Here is a 21,187-nt window from a genome sequence, read left to right as displayed (position 1 = left end):
GTCCGACTTACAGTTGAGAAGTTTAATGTAATAGAAAGTCGTGTGATGTTCACACCAGATTTTTTTCGAGAAAATATGAGTTGCCCCTTCAAGGTTGCATACTTTTTCTTTTTTATGGACCGAAAATTCTTTTTTTTTAGGCTTTGAAAAATTCCCTGACTTTTTTGGATTTTTGTCAATTTTTTTGAGAAATTCCCTGACAATTCTCTGACTTTTCCAGTCTCCGTGAAATTCCCTGACAATTCCCGGTTTTCCAGTCTGGTAGACACCCTGCGAACCTTATCCCGTACATTTTTTGAGCCTCGACCCAAACACACTTCGCACATTTTTAAGAAGCCTACTTTCAAATTCAGTTTTCAATTTATTTATTTACAATATTAGAATCTTACCCTAAGTTTAATCTATGCCTCTAAGATCTCTCGTCTGAGCTTGTAGGAAAAAGATCTAACAAACTTATTATCCATCTTATAACCCCGGGATTCGAACCAAGGCCCCGACTTACCCGCATTCTTGATGCCCATGAGGCGTTGAAACTTGGAGGTCATCCGCCCATCCTGGTCGCCCGAGAATGTGGCGCCCTGCCAGATGGTGGCAGTTTTGGCGGCACTACTATCTGTAGGGGCGACAGAGGTTACCGGCGCCGCGGTAGCTATTTATTCGTCGGAGGACAATGGGATCTCCTGTTGCAGGGAACCAATTGAACAGCATTTGAGGCAGAAAAGAACTACCCGTAAAGGAAATTGCCTTTTGGATGGTTCCTTTCTGCTTATCGTTGTCTAATTATTTGGTCACTTGTTGCATTTCTAAATGTTAAAAAGGTCAGTCATTTTTCAGACTTCAGTAATCTTTGGCAATTGAAACTCTTTTTGAGCTTTTTCAAAGATTTGGCGTTAAATAGCGGTCGAACCGTACACTTCTCGAGGTCCGGCCCGCGGACACTTTTGAACATCATCAATCATGGAAGCTGTCTGCAAATTTGAACGACCTGTGCCTAAAGGTAAAGAAGCGCTGGTTCCTTTTGAGCTTTTTTCATGTATAGCTATAAACAGCGGAACTTTGGTCCGGAATAACGACCGAACCGTACCTTCTGAAAACAGGGCCCAAGGATATTTTTGATCTAGGTACATAATTTATCGAATCCAGAGTTTATCGTGAAAATTTAAAGAAAACCTGGAAAAGTCATGGAATTTGCCACCCGGTCAAAAATGAAAAATATTCAAATTAAGCACGGCAAGCGTGCACATTACAAACCCTGTTCCTTTTGTTTCTCTGAAATTTCGTTCCCCAATAATTAATACACCTCGTTAGATTTTATGACTTAAGTTGGATTTGAACCACCAATCTCTAGATCTGAGAATACCGTGCCAAACCACTACACTAGTTTAGACTGCGGGGTTGGCTTGTTTAGACTGCGGGAGTAAAGGGACTTTTCAGTCTCATTTCAGCAGTATAAACAGGGTATATTTTATTCTATTCTATATTCTATTCTACTGAAGTTGGTTTTGCTGTCTATTTCTAGACATTCTAGTCCGAATGGAGAGCAGCATGCCAACACTCGAGGCTATTCTGTCCGAAGTGGACAACTTTGTCGAGTCGGAACGCCACCACACCGATGCCCCCCATATCATTGACGTCATCATGCCTCTGCTCTGTGCTTATCTGCCTGTGTGGTGGCAACAAGGCCCTGACAATGTATCTCTCACTGCTGGGTAAGTTATGACGTCGTGAACTAGTGGTGAGGTCTACACTTCTACAGTTCATAACTATAGACAACAGTTCATAACTGTAGACATCACCCAGACTCTTTTACCTAAGCTGAGACTTTCTGTCCTTCTAAGTATTAACGTGGATTTCGATCCTTTTATTAAACAACAGATTTACCTAGAATTAGGGTCATGTGTTTATGATGATGACTCATAGGATATACTGGACGATGTGAATCGGGGACCAAAAATGGACCCCGCTCAGTGTAGGGACCCCAAATTTCAAGGATCAACGTGCCTTGATATTTCAAGCTCATGTACCAAATTTCGCCAAAATCGGACCAGGCAATCGCGAGTTATAGCGCAACAAACAGGCATCTAAATCAAATGCAAAACTGTCGAGTTAAAACATAGACCTCACTATCTTTCGGTCAATAAATGTGTTTCGCGTTCCAGGAACCACGTCACTATGGTAACCAGTGAACACATGAACCAGTTGTTGAAGAATGTGCTCAAGATGATTAAGAAGAACATTGGAAACGAAAATGCTCCTTGGATGACTAGAATAGCGGGTAAGTGAGACTTGAGATGTATTTCCAGGGTGTCTACCAGACTGGAAAACCGGGAAAAGTCAGGGAATTTATTTTTTTGATTTTGTAGACATCCTGATTTCCTTTCGGAAATGGAACCAATTCTGATTGCGCGCCATCTTGGATTTCCTATGGTTTAGTTCAGGCGCTACCACTCATAGGATCTGACTCTTTGAATTATAATCTGACTCACTGAAAAGAGTAACTCTTTTTTATAACTCACTCACTCTTTACACATCTTTGTCTTCCTCGTTTCAGCATACACTCAGCAAATCATCATCAACTCATCGGAAGAACTTCTCAAAGACCCGTTCCTACCTCTAGCCGAGAGAGTAAAGAAGAGGACAGACAACCTCTTCCACAAGGAAGAATCTCTACGGGGCTTCCTCAAGTCTTCTGTAGATGATACGTCTCAGGTAAACCTTTGAGAAGGGTTCGAGCCTCGGTCTTGTCGAAAAATAAATTGGAAACTTTTACATGGTGTTCTGTTTGATAGAGGTTTACGTTTACCGTCACTGTAACTGCTCAAGGTTTTTAGTGAGGGGGGTTTTATCCTTTCATTCTAGCAGTGGGACTACAAACAGGGAGGAGAACAGCTAACCCTAACCAGCCTAGCTAGGTGGCAGTTTTTTAAAGAGTTTTCTCTTCTTTAAAAGAACAGGCACAAGTCCTCACAATGGTTGACTGTGGTTCAGGACGACCCAATTGAACATGGCTAGACACCATCACCCCAGTGTATGACTGACATAAAATGACACAGTGTATGACTTTATTCTGCTATTACCATTTGGCAAAAGCTAAAGCCGCTTCAACAACAAGCTAAAATTTCTTGCGAATTATCTCTGATTTTCGATTTCATTTGTGATCCATTCTCAAGGGTTTCCCTCAAACCTCCCAACCTCGTTTCAGGGCGGCCGAACCGTACATTTCTCGAGGTTCGGCCCGCGACACTTTTGAACATCATCAATCATGGAAGCTGTCTGTAAAATTTGAACGACCTGTGGCTAAAGGTAAAGAAGCGCTAGTTCCTTTTGAGCTTTTTTCCTGTATAGCTATAAACAGCGGAACTTTGATCCGGAATAACGACCGAACGGTACCTTCTGAAAACAGGGCCCAAGGATATTTTTGATCTAGGTACATAATTTATCGAATCCATCGGACATCGTGAAAATTTAAAGAAAACCTGGAAAAGTCATGGAATTTGCCACCCGGTCAAAAATGAAAAATATTCAAATTAACCCAACTTTGTCTGAGCTTAGAGGGCAATGATGTGTACTTATTCTTCAGAGAGTTGAGGAAATAAAGGAAAAAATAGAATTTCGAAAGATTTTGGCGTAATCAGATGCCCCACTCACCTTCATCTTGCCTCCAACCCCTCCAGCCACAGACGAGTCGGACACAACGGCCGAGCGTCGCGTCGCAGTGGGCATGATCAGAATCATATTGTCGATCTCATTGGCGGAAATGAAGTTCTGCTCCTCGCGTAGGAAGTACTGCGACTTGGACCAGATGTTGAAGATCTCGGAGACATAGTTATAGATGAGTTCTGCCTCGGGGATGTTGTTTCGGAGCCAGTGGGTCTTCTGCAGATCCACGTACTTGATTAGGAGAGGGTAGAAGGCGTAGATGTCGCGCACCAGGAGCTGCCAGTCCTCTTGGATTTGGGATTCGATCTGAAACGAGATTGGGAGGTTTGAGGGAAACCCTTGAGAATGGATCACAAATGAAATCGAAAATCAGAGATAATTCGTAAGAAATTTTAGCTTGTTGTTGAAGCGGCTTTAGCTTTCGCCGAATGGTAATGGCAGAATAAAGAAAAGACATCTTTTTATGTCAGTCATACACTGGGGTGATGGTCTCTAGCCATGTTCAATTGGGTCGTTCTGAACCACAGTCAACCATTGTGAGGACTTGTGCCTGTTCTTTTAAAGAAGAGAAAACTCTTTAAAAAACTGCCACCTAGCTAGGCTGGTTAGGGTTAGCTGTTCTCCTCCCTGTTTATAGTCCCACAGCTATAATAGGAGGATAAAACCCCCCTCACTAAAAACATTGAGTAGTTACACAGTGACAGTAAACCTCTATCAAACAGGAGACCATGTAAAAGTTTCCAATTTATTTTTCGACAAGACCGAGGCTCAAACCCTTCTCAAAGGTTTACCTGAGACGTATCATCTACAGAAGACTTGAGGAAGCCCCGTAGAGATTCTTCCTTGTGGAAGAGGTTGTCTGTCCTCTTCTTCACTCTCTCGGCTAGAGGTAGGAACGGGTCTTTGAGAAGTTCTTCGGATGAGTTGATGATGATTTGCTGAGTGTATGCTGAAACGAGGAAGACAATGCAAACAGTGAGTGAGTTGTAAAAAGAACTACTCTTTTTAGTGGACTACTCAGTTAATGAGTCAGATCCTTGAACGTGTAACACTGGAAGATATAGTCAGATTCTAAAACATGTGTAAAAAGTGAGTGAGTTATAAAGAAGAACTACTCTTTTCAGTGGACTGCTCAGTCAATGAGTCATAAGATCCTAAAATATGTAATTCCATAACGTTTGATGGGTGAATCTTGTAAAGTTGTATTTTCCTTTCGGAATTTCCCCTCTTCTCTGAAACTCGTTTTCCCTCTTTTGGTGTGATAGCACCTGTACTAAAGCCATGGGAAATCCTAGATGGTGCGCCATCGGAATCGGTTCCTTTTCCGAAAGGAAATACATCTTAACCCTTAAGAGCTCTACAACACTGTGCACTAAAAACTATTGATTTCCATTATGCTCAATAACTTACGGGCCTCTGAAAAAATGTTGCAGAATTACAACATTGCGCACTAAAGGGTTAAGTATTACTTACCCGCTATTCTCGTCATCCAGGGAGCATTTTCGTTTCCAATGTTCTTCTTAATCATCTTGAGCACATTCTTCAACAACTGGTTCATATGTTCACTGGTTACCATAGTGACGTGGTTCCTGGAACGCGAAACAAACTTGTTAATGACCGAAAGTGAGGTCTATGTTTTAACTCGACAGTTTTGCATTTGATTTAGATGCCTGTTTGTTCCGCTATAACTCGCGATTGCCTTGTCCGATTTTGGTGAAATTTGGTACATGAGCTTAAAATATCAAGGCACGTTGATCCTTGAAATTTGGGGTCCCTACACTGAGCGGGGTCCATTTTTGGTCCCCAATCCACATCGTCCAGTATATCCTATGAGTCATCATCATAAACACATGACCCTAATTCTAGGTAAATCTGTTGTTTAATAAAAGGATCGAAATCCACGTTAATACTTAGAAGGACAGAAAGTCTCAGCTTAGGTAAAAGAGTCTGGGTGAGGTCTACAGTTATGAACTGTAGAAGTGTAGACCTCACCACTAGTTCACGACGTCATAACTTACCCAGCAGTGAGAGATACATTGTCAGGGCCTTGTTGCCACCACACAGGCAGATAAGCACAGAGCAGAGGCATGATGACGTCAATGATATGGGGGGCATCGGTGTGGTGGCGTTCCGACTCGACAAAGTTGTCCACTTCGGACAGAATAGCCTCGAGTGTTGGCATGCTGCTCTCCATTCGGACTAGAATGTCTAGAAATAGACAGCAAAACCAACTTCAGTAGAATAGAATATAGAATAGAATAAAATATACCCTGTTTATACTGCTGAAATGAGACTGAAAAGTCCCTTTACTCCCGCAGTCTAAACAAGCCAACCCCGCAGTCTAAACTAGTGTAGTGGTTTGGCACGGTATTCTCAGATCTAGAGATTGGTGGTTCAAATCCAACTTAAGTCATAAAATCTAACGAGGTGTATTAATTATTGGGGAACGAAATTTCAGAGAAACAAAAGGAACAGGGTTTGTAATGTGCACGCTTGCCGTGCCCAATATCGACAAAAATTTGCACTCGTATTTGGATTGGAAACATTTCAACAGGTTGTTCTTTCCTTGACTCAACACAGGAATAAGAAATATTGTGTCTCTTTTCGCCCATCTGATGAGGTACATACTACGAGATCGACATGCTACGACACAGAAAACTATAATTACCTTGGGCCTCGAGAGAGTGAGCGGCTATTCTGTTGACCCTATAAATAGGAAAAGGCTAGGAAGAACAAGAATGAGAGACATACTACGGGATGGACATGCTAAGACACAGTATAATTACCTTGGGCCTCGAGAGAGTGAGCGGCTATTCTATTGACCAGTGAGTATTGGTTGTGTTTGTTCAGATGGGGCTCGAGATAGGCCACGGGAAAAGTAGAAGAGAATGCCCCAAGACATGTGCCTAGTGCTGGGCGATGGCGTTCCAACTCCGTTTTCAAATATTTCCTGTCGGGAAAACATTTAGATTTTTTTTTTTCAAGAGGTTTGATAGAATGGAATTGTAGCTGCTAAGGTCTTATCGTCCCAAAATCGGAGAGAGAAGGAAGACAGGATAGGAGAAAGCCAGCCGTTCCCAGAACGTACATTATCCGTTCAGGATAAAAATTTTCCCGGGCGGGAATCGAACCCAAGAAATAGCGCTTACAAGGCAGACGCGGTACAAACCAAGCTAACTAGGCTAGCTAATTTTCGATTTATTGTATCAAATTAAATTAAATTTTAGAGCAGTTGTCATTTCAAACAACTTTCCCCTTCCATATAAATTTAGAACAGTAGAATCCAAACTATAAAGTCACAGGTTCGCCGTATTATTCAAGTCCCTTTCGAAGTTTCTTTTTGTCGTTTTAGCGACCTATTCACTTTTTGTTAAGTAGGAGTAAATATACCTTACCTGTCATGTGTGAGAGTGTTATCTATGCCCAGAGTATACAAGCTGATCACCATCTTGTAGGAAGCCACTTGGATTTCATCCACTGGAACAGAAAGAATGAAAATATTTTAGGTTACGAAATATAGGTAGTTAAGTGCTCTGATAGAAAATTTAAATTATTGGGTTCCAGTAAGAAAATATTAATGGGGATAGAAACTTACACCAAGCCAGCTTGGAGAGTAGAGCGCCCGTGTTATAAGCGGTCGCAGGTTTAATTTCCGAGCGGGGCGAGCTATATCCCTAAACAGATAATGTTTGTTCGCGGAACGGCTGGCTTTCTCCTATCCTGTCCTCCTTCTTTCTGCGATTTCGGGACGATAAGACTTCCGCCGTTACAGCTACCTCTATAAAAACTTCCTAGATATTGGTCTAGCGTTTCCTGGGATGTAGGGCCTATTGTTGAATTATAGTGGGGCGATAGAAACTTACACAACAGATCGCTTCCATATTCACAGCCAGCCAAGTGATCAAACATGGCAGTTAGTACAGGGAGCACTACATCGTTGATATACATAAGAGAAGTGGATGTCTTCAGATGAGTACCTCGCAGGTGAGAGTACTTTCCCTGGAAACAGAAATCAGAGGGAGAGTGAGTATACAATGGTAGAAACACACTACCATCACATCACGTAACGTGAAAAAACCAGCCTTGGAGGGTAGCACACTTGCCTTCTAAGCGCTAGCTTACGGGTTCAATTCCCGCCTGGGATGAACTTTATCCTAAATAGATAGGTAAGGTTCGTTCTCAGAACGGCTGGATTTCTCCTATTCTGTCTCTCAGGGACGATAGGACCTCAGCAGTTATAGTTCCCTCTATCGAAAAAAAACTTACTTCTTGAAGGTTTTGTATGGTGTGGCCCAAATCATCAGCTGTGTTATTGAAGAAGGTCAGCATGGAGGTCCTGATGAACTCAGGACAACTCTTTGTGAGAGATCTGAAAATAAAATCATATACCATTTTACTGAGCAAGATTACCAATATTAACACATTAGTGCTAAGGGCCTAAGGGAAACCATTGAGTTAAATATTGATAATCTGATTGGTTGCTTTCGAACTCCGGATAAAGATTAGCTAATCGGATTGGTCAAATTTTCATAGAGGTTTATTTTAGAATAGATATAATTTAGTTCCTAGGCCAAGGTTCGAGAAATGTACTGGTCGGACACTGTTTCCGGCCAATTTTTTTAAAAAACTCTCGAGAAGAGTTCGCGAATCTTATCATTGTAGATTTTGGCCCAAATCGCTAAAGGAAGTCAAGGATGATATTCGGCTCAAATACCTAATTTCACTCTATTCTATTCTCCAAAGCATCTAATTGTCTTGTTTACTAATTCTATTCTACTTGGCATCTTGTTTACTTACTTGGCATCAATACCCTTGACCAAAACTTGGAGACATCTAACCGTGATTCTAACATCTGCACCAAATGCAGACAAGCGAGACCGAAGAAGATTGGCCAGTTTACAGAACAAACTGAAAAACAAATGAAAAATACGCAGGTAAAATAAATAAAATAATGACCTCAACCAGCCCGAGTGGGGCCGGGGAAAAGCCATCAGCACGCAACTGGCCAAATATTGACCTATTCGGAAAAAAAGGAAAAAAAAAATCACCTTGTTACCGCCTTGCAATACTTGAGGGCACATTCTTTTACATCCATGCCTATCCAAGAATGGAACAGTTAGGTTAGAAAATTTCCACCTTGGCCGGGATTCGAACCCAGCACCCCCGGGGTGACAGTCAGTGCTCTTGACCACTAAGCCACAGAGGTGGTCTTTTACTTACCTAGCTACCATTTCTTTTTCTTTGAGCGACGCTGCACCGACATTGTTGGAAGCTGTACCGATGGCAATGAAGTAGTTACGATGCGTACTGAAGTATTTCTCCACTAGGGGCAGCACTACCTTCGAGAAGAACTTGATGTCCCGGGTGCACACCTGAAAACGGGATAAATATTAGACATTGAACCCACGCACATTTGCTTACTAGTAAATTGTAAATTTATTTGCATATTTTTTCAGTATTGATACAAATACATATTTGTCCATATTAGAGGTAAGGTCAAACACTACTCTCATCTGCACCGGAGATCCTCATCTTTGACTTACTGTAAATTATCCTTGAAAAAATGTAAATCAGCATTTTACAAAGAAAAGTAAATCAGACATCTCCGCTAATTTTCCATGTTAAACATTGCATACTCAAATAGTTACACGGCGTTCATAGAAATTACAAGAAAAGTGAAAGAGACATCTCCACTAATTTTTCTTTTGTTGCACATTGCATACGCAAATAGTTACACGGCATTCATACAAATTCAAACAAAAGTGAATCTGACATCTCCACTGATTTGTCTTCAACATTCATACAAAATAACATTGTAGGTAGGTATCAATTTTACAGAACTTTCAAAATGTCAAATTACATTAACTTGCACAGATTTCTAAATGTCAAAGCGATCAGACTTAACGGAGTTGGATTTCCATAATGTACTTACCATTAAGTTCAATATTGCATGGAAGGGACTTCGAAAGAGAGGACGGGATTCCACAATATAGGTATTTAGAAAAACTACTTAACTTACCATGAAACTGGTTCTTCTGCTGAAAGTACTGGACGGTTTCTGCATTTTCATATTGATACTAGCGCGATCTGTGTATTGGATTAGTTTCTCCAGGAGAGAATAGGCAAACCGGAGCTCCCCTGTTTGAACTTGGGCTAATTTAACGCCAAATCTTTGAAAAAGCTCAAAAAGAGTTTCAATTGCCAAAGATTACTGAAGTCTGAAAAATGACTGACCTTTTTAACACTTAGAAATGCAACAAGTGACCAAATAATTAGACAACGATAAGCAGAAAGGAACCATCCAAATTCCATCCAAAAGGCAATTCCCTTTACGGGTAGTTCTTTTCTGCCTCAAATGCTGTTCAATTGGTTCCCTGCAACAGGAGATCCCATTGTCCTCCGACGAATAAATAGATTGCTACTGTACAACTCATTATAACTTTTCCTGAACCCTTACAGAAAAAGAAGAAGAATCGCGACAAGAAGAGAGACAAAGACAAGGAGTTACAAGCTAGTCTAATGGTTGCCTGTTTGAAACGTCTCCTGCCTGTGGGATTGAACCTGTTTGCTGGGCGGGAACAAGAGCTGGTGCAGCATTGTAAAGACCGCTTCCTGAAGGTAATTTTAGACTGTATTTACCTTTATTACAGAATCCTTATAAATCTTGTGTTCATTCATTCATAGGTTGCATCTTTTTCATCGATGATCTCTCGCCATTTTACTTGAGAGAAGTAGCGTTGAATTTGTGTTATGACACTTGTGATATTTAGTACTAAAATACCTTATGTTTATGTCAAGCTCAATGGTGTTGTAGTTAAAACGTTGGACTTCTGATTTGGAGGTTGGTAGTTCAAGTCCGAGTTATCGAGTGGGAATTCCCCACTTAATACACTCGGGTATGCTTAACCCTTTAGTGACCGATTTAAACTGCCAGGGTGTCTACCAGACTGGAAAACCGGGAATTGTCAGGGAATTTCACGGAGACCTGAGAGGAACTCATGAACCAAGTTCGAAGAAAGTTTACGTAATAGAATGGAATATACCTTGTTCATCCTGCTCGAATGAGACAAGTCCCTTTATCCCAGCAGTCTGAACAAGGTCTCGTTTATTTTATGGGTTTAATAACATGATACAGCTTAGAACAAAAGACCTTGCTTAACCAAAGACAAAATGAAGAGATCAAGTCGAAATTCTAATCAAAATTAACGTCAGACCATAACATAGTAGTTGCATACTTAAAAAAAGAACGTTCAATGTACAAGTTACCGATGGATCACAGAAGTTAAGCTACGCGTGGTTTGTATCCATATAATTGATCATCTGGGCAATTGCGTGATTCTGGTTTTTCTCCGCTTCACGTCAGGTTGCCACCGAATGGAGGCTAAAATCCCCGTCACAAAAGCCCTAGCAGTTATACAGTGATCAAAACTCTATTAAACAACTTGGATCAAACCTCTTTTTTTTTTGAGGCTAAAATCCCCGTCACAAAAGCCCTAGCAGTTATACAGTGATCAAAACTCTATTAAACAACTTGGATCAAACCTCTTTTTTTTTAAGATGTTTGACAGAGGGAACTGTAACTGCTATGGTCTTATCGCCCCGAAATCGAAGAGAGAAGGACTGACAGAGGGAACTGTAACTGCTATGGTCTTATCGCCCCGAAATCGAAGAGAGAAGGAAGACAGGATAGGAGAAAGCCAGCCGTTCCGGGAACGAACATTATAGCATCAGGATAAATCCGCCCCGGGCGGAAATCGAACCCGCGGCCTAGCGCTTACAAGGCAGACGCACTACCAACTAAGATAACTAGGCTGGCTGATCAAACCTCTATTAAAATATGAAGTTTGTATCACTTACCATGGAAGGTTTGGATTGCCTACGCATCGAGTTTCGGCTGCTAAGGGGCACATCTGCCTCACTGTGTTCAATATTCCATCCGATAGCCAGGAGAGCTTTCAGTGATTCCCGTACTGGCTCCTTATACCGCTCTTTCTCCTGAATTAAAATATGAAGTTTGTATCACTTACCATGGAAGGTTTGGATTGCCTACGCATCGAGTTTCGGCTGCTAAGGGGCACATCTGCCTCGCTGTGTTCAATATTCCATCCGATAGCCAGGAGAGCTTTCAATGATTCCCGCACTGGCTCCTTATACCGCTCTTTCTCCTGAAATATCACAAAGGAAGGGGGAAAAAAAAAAAAAAAAAAAAAAAAAAAAAAAACAATGGCTTTACCGTTTTATGACATTGAACGGGACAGTCTCTCATGGATAACTGAAGTTAAGTAACGTCGCGCATTTGGTAAAAATCGGAAAGTCAGTCACATTTTTAACTTGCACATTTTTTCAATACACATTACATTTTAGTCTTATTAGGTGACTAAAAAAGGCTGAGCAGAAATACCGACCCCGTATAAACGGGAAGAGTTGAAAAAGAAGATAAAACAAATTTCAAAGATTTAAAGAATTCCCGATTTTAGTTGAGATAAAACCATACTTACATAATCGTTGAGCATAGTGTAAGGTTTGAGTCTAGGATGGAACTTGGACGCATCTGACCACTGATCACCATACACCCATCCATTCTCTAGCTTTCTACTGGCCCAGGCATCGTGATAATGCTCAGAGAACTTCTGTACGATTGTGTTTAGATCGTTGTTGAGGGAAACACTGGAAGTAAAGAACAAATGATGGTATCCAGACTTGTTAGATTGGCAGGTAGCGCTAGGTCAAGGGTTTGATTCTCACCCGGGGCGATGATGATCCTAAATACACAAGGTTCGTTCTCGGAACGGCCGGATTTATTCCATCCTGTCCTCTTTCTTTCTTTCTTCGATTTCAGGACGAGAGCTGAGCACCGCCGTTACAAGTCCCTCTATTAAAAAATCTTCATCAAAAGTCTTAGAAAATCAGAGTGAAAAGTGAAATCATTGTCAATAAAATGGATTGTACCACCCACACTATAATAAAATGAAACTCAGTTATGTTATCAATTGAATAATAGGAAATCTTCACAGGAAAACTGTCTTACCTGGAAGTATTGATGGGCTGAGGATTGTAAGGTCCGTCTGTAGGGCTCTTGTTACCATATGATAATGCTCAGAGAACTTCTGTACGATTGTGTTTAGATCGTTGTTGAGGGAAACACTGGAAGTAAAGAACAAATGATGGTATCCAGCCTTGTTAGATTGGCAGGTAGGGCTAGGTCAAGGGTTCGATTATCGCCCGGGGCGATGATGATCCTAAATACACAAGGTTCGTTCTCGGAACGGCTGGATTTATTCCATCCTGTCCTCTTTCTTTCTTTCTTCGATTTCAGGACGAGAGCTGAGCACCGCCGTTACAAGTCCTTCTATTAAAAAATCTTCATCAAAAGTCTTAGAAAATCAGAGTGAAAAGTGAAACCACTGTCAATAAAATGTATTGTACCACCCACACTATAATAAAATGAAACTCAGTTATGTTATCAATTGAATAATAGGAAATCTTTATAGGAAAACTGTCTTACCTGGAAGTATTGATGGGCTGAGGATTATAAGGTCCGTCTGTAGGGCTCTTGTTACCATACCATTCATCATCATAGTTCTTGGACAAAGAATAGTCAGGGGGCAAAGCACAACCAATAGCTGTCAGACAGGGCAAAGCTTTGCCGAATAGTTCGGGATCATAGTCCTAGGAGAGGCGAAAAATAAGAAGAGGAAATTGAATGATTCGCGATATAAAGCAAGGAATAAGTATCATGCATTTGTGAATTAAACAGGTACCTAATGCTGTCGTTTTGATAGATGTATGAATAATTAATTATAAAGGAATTGGGTGCTACTCGTAAATCTTGCAACCGACCTCTCTTTGCAGCAAGATAAATTTTTGTTTAAAACCAACCTCAGTAGTGTAGTAGTTAGCACGATGGACTTCATATCCAGAGGTTGCAGTCCAAGTCAAGTCAGAAAATTTATCGGGGTGCTTTAAGGTTAAGGTAAAGTTTTACCACCGTGGATTGTCTCAGTATTGAGTTCAATCCGAGGTTGACCTGGCTATTAAGCATGGGGAAATCTTCGTTTCATCTCAATCCCGAGTTGGTGAAACCCAGCATAAGTGGAAAACGATACGTGGTGTGGTGAGTATTTAATTTCGGTTAACATTATTAAAATGCCTTAGTAGAACAGTGAGAACTTACCATTTTGTTCAATCCGAGGTTGACCTGGCTATTAAGCATAGGAAAATCTTCGTTTCATCTCAATCCCGAGTTGGTGAAACCCAGCATAAGTGGAAAAAGATACGTGGTGTGGTGAGTATTTAAGTTCGGTTAACATTATTAAAATGCCTTAGTAGAACAGTGAGAACTTACCATTTTGGACAACGAATCGAATATATTACTGAACAGCATCATGGTCAATCTCTTCTCTTCATCACTCGAGGATCCTCCACTGGTTGAGCCATAATATTTGGCACACCGGTCATAATGCAGCGTAAGCAGTCTGAGAGCCACAGTGGTGTATTCGGAAAGATTACTCACGTCCACTGTTAGCTTACGGAGCAGCTTGAGTAGCATACTCGGCTGTAGCTTGCTGGTCAGAGCCACTAGGAAGTCCGACACTGCCTCTCTCTGACCTGAATATGGAATAGATTACTATTAATGAATTGATTTAATTTAGACATCCATTGTAAATAGTGAATACATTAGAATAGAGTTTATTTACGCTATGGAGGTGTTCACCCTACAATCTAAAATTCTTTAAGAGTAAAAACATAGGTATAGGTTCTACATACTATGTATAAGTATTGGTGGTCAACTAGATCCTTCACTTCAGAAGTTCAATATAGCACTGTCATAGGGATGATATTTGGTTAGAATAGAGTTTATTTACGCTATGGAGGTGTTCACCCTACAATCTAAAATTCTTTAAGAGTAAAAACATAGGTATAGGTTCTACATTCTATGTATAAGTATTGGTGGTCAACTAGATCCTTTACTTCAGAAGTTCAATATAGCACTGTCATAGGGATGATATTTGGAAAAAAAATATCATCCCTACCAATAGATAGTCCACTTTTAAGATTCAATAATGAGTTGAAGTAAGCAACACAAACTTATCCGAAGAGATCATTGGACCTAGAAGTGGACGTGACCACCTAATATAAACGAACAGTTTCGAGCGTGTGTACCAGAGCATCGTACATACTATGTATAAGTATTGGTGGTCAACTAGATCCTTCACTTCAGAAGTTCAATATAGCACTGTCATAGGGATGATATTTGGAAATATCATCCCTACCAATAGATAGTCCACTTTTAAGATTCAATAATGAGTTGAAGTAAGTAAGCAACACAAACTTATCCGAAGAAATCATTGGAACTAGAAGTGGACGTGATGGCCTAATAAACGAACAGTTTCGAGCGTGTGTACCAGATCATCCTTCATCATCATAGTTCTTGGACAAAGAATAGTCAGGGGGCAAAGCACAACCAATAGCTGTCAGACAGGGCAAAGCCTTGCCGAATAGTTCGGGATCATAGTCCTAAGAGAGGCGAAAAATAAGAAGAGGACATTGAATGATTGGCAGCTCCAGGATGTCAATACACCGGTCTTCCTCTGGGATATGAAGGGCGAGCATAGAGATCGGGTCCTCACAAAGCATACTCCATCCTCTTATGTCAGATAACTTGAGAGCGTGGACTTCCAGAGATGTGTTGGGTACACGTGCCCATTGGTGAGGCTTTAGACATTGCACCTTGAGACGAGGAGGGAACTGGAGGGAAAAAGAGGGATGATTTATGAGAAATAAAGGGAAAGAAAAAGAAATAATGGAAATATAAATAATGGGAAAGAAATCGTTTATTTATTTTCGTAAAGTTATATTTCTTACAGGATTTCTGAGAAATCCTCTAAAATACCATCAGCTTCTAGCAATTTTCCAAGGTTGAAATAGCCGACAAAAGAAATAGAGATAGACCAAGAACATCCTGGATTCAAACAGTCAATGGTTCAATAAAAGTATACCAGATCTTCTCTAAGCTTATGACAAGAATGTATTAGCCATCATGATTGCAAATGTTTAATAGAATAAGGCACCAAAAGACGAAGAAGAAAGTTATGTTTGTATTGTTTGATAGTGGTTTAACACTGCTGGCTGTATAGATGCTACGGTTTTTAGTGACGGTTAGGGGTCCCTCAGGGATAAACCTATAATTTGGAACACCTCAACAGATCTTCTCTAAGCTTATGACAAGAATGTATTAGCCATCATGATTGCAAATGTTTAATAGAATAAGGCACCAAAAGGCGAAGAAGAAAGTTATGTTTGTATTGTTTGATAGTGGTTTAACACCGCTGGCTGTATAGATGCTACGGTTTTTAGTGACGGTTAGGGGTCCCTCAGGGATAAATTTAGGGCCCCAACCTATAATTTGAAACACCTCAATCTAATGACCCTGGAGGCCCACAGGCAAAACCTTTGGGGCTTAGAAAAAGTATATACACCACAGAAACTAAATACTTCTTTGTTGTTTACAAATGTCGGGGCATTGACCATTAAGCTATTTTCCTATGAAACTAAATACAAACCTGAGGAATAACATGGCGTTCAGAATTCTGCAGAACTGCCGCTGACAAGGGCAGAGTGGTACTGGTTCTGCCTAGCTCTATCTGAAGAATCTCCTTACTTGTAGCCTCCACGAAAATGGCCGGGAACAATTTAGTGTCAGGCTCCATCTGAAAATAACGTTGAAATTGTACGAGTGGTATAGAAAAATCAAATCACAAATCAAACTATGAATTATCCGTGGTAAAGCGGAGAGCTTCTTCACAACTTTTGTGAGTATCACCAAACATAGCATTACTAAGTGGCTCCTTTATTAATTTTCAGTGCTGAGTGCATCCCAAACTTCAAGCACAGAGCCGACAAAACTTCGAACCCGGGAGCCTGGTGTGATACCCACTCGGTCACGGAGGTTGCTAAAGAAATAAATAATAACAGAACTTCTGTTCCATCTGCTGACCAACCTCACCTTCTAAGATGTAAACTATGTCTAATAAATACTCTAAAAATAACGTTGAAATTGTACGAGTGGTATAGAAAAATCAAATCACAAATCAAACTATGAATTATCCGCGGTAAAGCGGAGAGCTCCTTCACAACTTTTGTGAGTATCACCGATCATAGCATTACTAAGTGGCTCCTTTATTAATTTTCAGTGCTGAGTGCATCCCAAGCTCCAAGCACAGAGCCGACAAAACTTCGAACCTGGGAGCCTAGTGTGATACCCACTCGGTCACGGAGGTTGCTAAAGAAATAAATAATAGAACTCCTGTTCCATCTGCTGACCAACCTCACCTTATGAGATGCACTCTATGTATAATAAATATTGCACTCACCATAAACCGATACGATGTCTCCTTGCCTTCACAAGTGAACGTCATCATTCCTGTAGCAGTATCTAGGAAACATCCTATGAACATACCCTGAGAGGCACTCTTGCCAGATGCATCATTGGAGACTTGGTTGTATAACTCATCAGTACGCACCATGTAGCAACTTTGCCTGTCAACGCTGAGAGACGGATAGTATGGATAGTGTTATTCCCTTCATAACTTTGTTACCGATACGATGTCTCCTTGCCTTCACAAGTGAACGTCATCATTCCTGTAGCAGTATCTAGGAAACATCCTATGAACATACCCTGAGAGGCGCTCTTGCCAGATGCATCATTGGAGACTTGGTTGTATAACTCATCAGTACGCACCATGTAGCAACTTTGCCTGTCAACACTGAGAGACGGATAGTATGGATAGTGTTATTCCCTTCATAACTTTGTTAGCTGACAAGGGCAGAGTGGTACTGGTTCTGCCTAGCTCTATCTGAAGAATCTCCTTACTTGTAGCCTCCACGAAAATGGCCGGGAACAGTTTAGTGTCAGGCTCCATCTAAAAATAACGTTGAAATTGTACGAGTGGTATAGAAAAATCAAATCACAAATCAAACTATGAATTATTCGTGGTAAAGCGGAGAGCTTCTTCACAACTTTTGTGAGTATCAACGATCAAAGGTCAACTTGGCTCTCTGACCCACACCTAGGGTACAGGCAGGCACAAAGCCCTCGCCTTGGACGTCGGCAAATGTGGTTTCTCCTCCAAGGGCGTCCATGAGTAGCTCCCCGTTGAGAGAGAAACCTGAAATAGAATATTCTTTCTTAACCTGCTGGAACAAGTTAATCTTAATGTGACGCTAATACGTATGTTATGAAGTCAATATTCATCCGGAAATCCAAGAAACCATTTTCCCAATGATTTACTAAAGTTAAGCAAAGGTAAGACCTACATTGCAGGAAAAGTGAATTCATACAAATTTTAACAATAGTGAATTAGACATCTCCACTAATTCGTCTTCATATTGAAGCAAAAGTGAATCAGACACTCCACTAATTTTTCTTACATTGCACATTGCATACTCAAATAGTTACACGGCGTTGATACAATTGCTACATATTTAGCACTTTACCTAAATCCACCTCTTGGTTCACGAAAATTAAGCAACTTTACGCGTGGTTGGTATCTGGATGGGTGACCGGTCGATTGCCTTTGTTACCCCCCCCCCTTCCTTTGCCCTTGACAGGGCCTTATTTAAGGGGGCTTTTGCATCTCTTCTGTGGGGAGTGTGGGGTGGATTCCGAGAGATTCAATAATTTATGTAGATCAAAAGTGTCCCTGGACCAAGCTTTAAGAAATGTGCCTCGAATGTACTCACCTGCTCGTAATCCTATTATATTCGTCCACCACAGACACTGTCACCTTGCGTACTTTACTCTGTCCGAACTCCTTGCTATGCAAATGGTACTGAGTGGTCACCCAGCCCACATACACATGGGTAGGATCCTGTCCGGGGAATATCCGGACTCCGTAGAAATACTCGTTGATTAGCTTGAGGCATTCGTTGTCAAACATTTCGTTGCCGATAGTTTCCACTCCGGTTCCGGCTAGAGAAGTGCCGGTCATTTGTTTCGGGCCGGTAGGCGTGCGATCCGGAATTGTTGGCGGAGTGATTTTTAGGTCCGTCTGTAGGGAAAAAGGGTTTTATTGTTATAAGGACAGGTAAAGTTAGCTTGAGGCATTCGTTGTCAAACATTTCGTTGCCGATAGTTTCCACTCCGGTTCCGGCTAGAGAAGTGCCGGTCATTTGTTTCGGCCCAGTAGGCGTGCGATCCGGAATTGTTGGCGGAGTGATTTTTAGGTCCGTCTGTAGGAAAAAGGGTTTTATTGTTATAAGGACAGGTAAACGGAAAACAAGAGAAGATGGGCCGGACACATAGCCCGGATCAAAGATGACAGGTGGACAATCCGTACAACAGATTGATGTCCCAGACAATTCAAAAGATCCGCAGGCCGACCACCATTATTAAGATGGATAGACCCTATTGTGAAAGCTGCAAGACTAACGTGGAAAAGAGACGCTCAACCTGCATCAATGGAGACAACGAAAATCTATTGATGAGATCAGGGTAATGGGATCGGAAATCGAAATCGGATTTGCCATGAAAATGTGAATTTAAGATGTGCACAGTTCAATAAGGTATATGGATAGTTGGGTACTTACAGTGGACAGCTTGATATTGGGCGTGCGTGTACTCGAGGTCTGGCCTGATCTAGGACTGCTCAGTCTTGACGACATCGTACCCATGGGACTGAGCATACCTCCAGATCCTGGCTCTGGCAAACAAGGAATATTCTATTCTACAAAATAATTACCGTGGACTGATCAGTACTTACAGTGGACAGCTTGATATTGGGTACAGGTAAACGGAAAACAAGAGAAGATGGGCCGGACACATAGCCCGGATCAAAGATGACAGGTGGACAATCCGTACAACAGATTGATGTCCCAGACAATTCAAAAGATCCGCAGGCCGACCACCATTATTAAGATGGAAAGACCCTATTGTGAAAGCTGCAAGACTAACGTGGAAAAGAGACACTCAAGACAGAGAATTGTGGAGCCACTTCGACCTGCATCAATGGAGACAACGAAAATCTATTGATGAGATCGTGGGTCCATCAGGGTAATGGGATCGGAAATCGGAATAGATTTGTCAAGAAAATGTGAATTTAAGATGTGCACAGTTCAATAAGGTGTAGGTATGGATAGTTGAGTACTTACAGTGGACAGCTTGATATTGGGTGTGCGTGTACTCGAGGTCTGGCCTGATCTAGGACTGCTCAGTCTTGATGACATCGTACCCATGGGACTGAGCATACCTCCAGATCCTGGCTCTGGGGTTTTAGATTTGCCCTTCTCCGTGCTTGCGTCCCGCTTACGAGAGAAAAACCTGGAATTTAAAAATGCAATAGGTATACCCTATATTTATACTGTCGGTAAGACTAAAAAGTCTCATTATGCCAACAGGTTACACTTTTTTCCGTTAGGCGTTTTTCTTTGTAGCGAAATAAATTGCGATTTAATGTTGCTAGATAAATAGTGCGTTCTTTTTTATTCCTTAACGCAATAGTGAAAGAAATGATGTACATATGTAAAAGAATATTGTGTACGTAGGAATTTAAAAATGCAATAGGTATACCCTATATTTATACTGTCGGTAAGACTAAAAAGTCTCATTATGCCAACAGGTTACACTTTTTTTCCGTTAGGCGTTTTTGTTTGTAGCGAAATAAATTGCGATTCAATGTTGCTAGATAAATAGTGCGTTCTTTTTTATTCCTTAACGCAATAGTGAAAAAAATGATGTACATAATTATGTAAAAGAATATTGTGTATGTAGAGGATAAGATATCACTACGAATACTTATTGACAATTTTTGAGCCTTTTTTAAAATTTATTTAAGTTCTAATTGTTACCTGAAAGGAGATCGTCCTCTAGCTTTCTTCTTATCATCTTTGGCATCTTGAATAAGAATAGAGGGAGCGTTAATAAATAATTATAACCTTAGTAGTTATACAGTGACGTTAAACCCTTGAAAAAATTTCATGCTTTCTTACTTGGGTCCATATTAATTACCTATTACAATTAGACTACTTTCCAAAAATGTTAACAGCAAAAGGAGAGTTAAAGTAAAAGATGCTTATTTAACACATACATTCATGTTGTTGTAAGAAACATCAGTTGTTAGAACAAGCACGGGTGCATGAAAAAGTACAAAAATAGACTAACAGAAAGTTACACTAGACTGTAGACGAGTATTTATAATCTATAGATATGTATTTAACCTTCCTTCCGCTCCTGAGATTTTGACTCAATTTTAAAACAATCAAAATTAATGGTGTTGTGCAATAGTATCTAACAAAACTCTTTCTTTTGAAGAAAAATCAAGTTTCCGTTCCTCAAAAAGAGTAAAATTAGCCCCACAATAATTCAATCTACAATTCTACATAGAAGCATAATGTAAATATTGGCCCTGAAAATCATTTAATCTTGGAACGAAATTGCTTGCCTATTTAGCTTGGTGGGTAGAGCCGTAGAGCGTCTGCCTTGTAAGTGCTAGGTCGCGGGCTCGATTAACACCCGGGCGGATTTCATCCT

At 40.8% G+C, this 21,187-nt stretch overlaps 1 protein-coding gene across 1 annotated transcript in view; it reads right to left on the bottom strand.

The window, feature by feature from the left end:
• Positions 1 to 20,570, bottom strand: part of LOC103511156 (ryanodine receptor-like) — a 23,280-nt gene extending 2,710 nt beyond the window's left edge. The window contains exons 1-23 of the mRNA XM_026825008.1: positions 20,506 to 20,570; positions 19,890 to 19,978; positions 19,249 to 19,328; positions 18,403 to 18,710; positions 17,034 to 17,208; positions 16,224 to 16,370; positions 15,207 to 15,408; positions 14,006 to 14,268; positions 13,166 to 13,329; positions 12,159 to 12,327; positions 11,518 to 11,655; positions 10,579 to 10,607; positions 9,680 to 9,830; positions 8,881 to 9,032; positions 8,458 to 8,568; positions 7,927 to 8,029; positions 7,524 to 7,659; positions 7,056 to 7,137; positions 6,447 to 6,610; positions 5,679 to 5,868; positions 5,134 to 5,249; positions 4,452 to 4,609; positions 3,649 to 3,966 (exon numbers count right to left, since the gene is read on the bottom strand). Coding sequence (XP_026680809.1) covers positions 3,649 to 3,966; positions 4,452 to 4,609; positions 5,134 to 5,249; positions 5,679 to 5,868; positions 6,447 to 6,610; positions 7,056 to 7,137; positions 7,524 to 7,659; positions 7,927 to 8,029; positions 8,458 to 8,568; positions 8,881 to 9,032; positions 9,680 to 9,830; positions 10,579 to 10,607; positions 11,518 to 11,655; positions 12,159 to 12,327; positions 13,166 to 13,329; positions 14,006 to 14,268; positions 15,207 to 15,408; positions 16,224 to 16,370; positions 17,034 to 17,208; positions 18,403 to 18,710; positions 19,249 to 19,328; positions 19,890 to 19,905 — 3,372 coding nt within the window. The 5' untranslated portion in view covers positions 19,906 to 19,978; positions 20,506 to 20,570. The remainder of the gene's footprint in view (positions 1 to 3,648; positions 3,967 to 4,451; positions 4,610 to 5,133; positions 5,250 to 5,678; positions 5,869 to 6,446; positions 6,611 to 7,055; positions 7,138 to 7,523; positions 7,660 to 7,926; positions 8,030 to 8,457; positions 8,569 to 8,880; positions 9,033 to 9,679; positions 9,831 to 10,578; positions 10,608 to 11,517; positions 11,656 to 12,158; positions 12,328 to 13,165; positions 13,330 to 14,005; positions 14,269 to 15,206; positions 15,409 to 16,223; positions 16,371 to 17,033; positions 17,209 to 18,402; positions 18,711 to 19,248; positions 19,329 to 19,889; positions 19,979 to 20,505) is intronic.
• Positions 20,571 to 21,187: the final 617 nt, after the last annotated feature.

The sequence above is a fragment of the Diaphorina citri genome, unplaced genomic scaffold, assembly GCF_000475195.1.
Source record: "Diaphorina citri unplaced genomic scaffold, Diaci psyllid genome assembly version 1.1 scaffold681, whole genome shotgun sequence".
In the NCBI taxonomy this organism is placed as follows: Eukaryota; Metazoa; Arthropoda; class Insecta; order Hemiptera; family Psyllidae; genus Diaphorina; species Diaphorina citri.
This window is presented reverse-complemented; position numbering and strand designations above follow the sequence as displayed.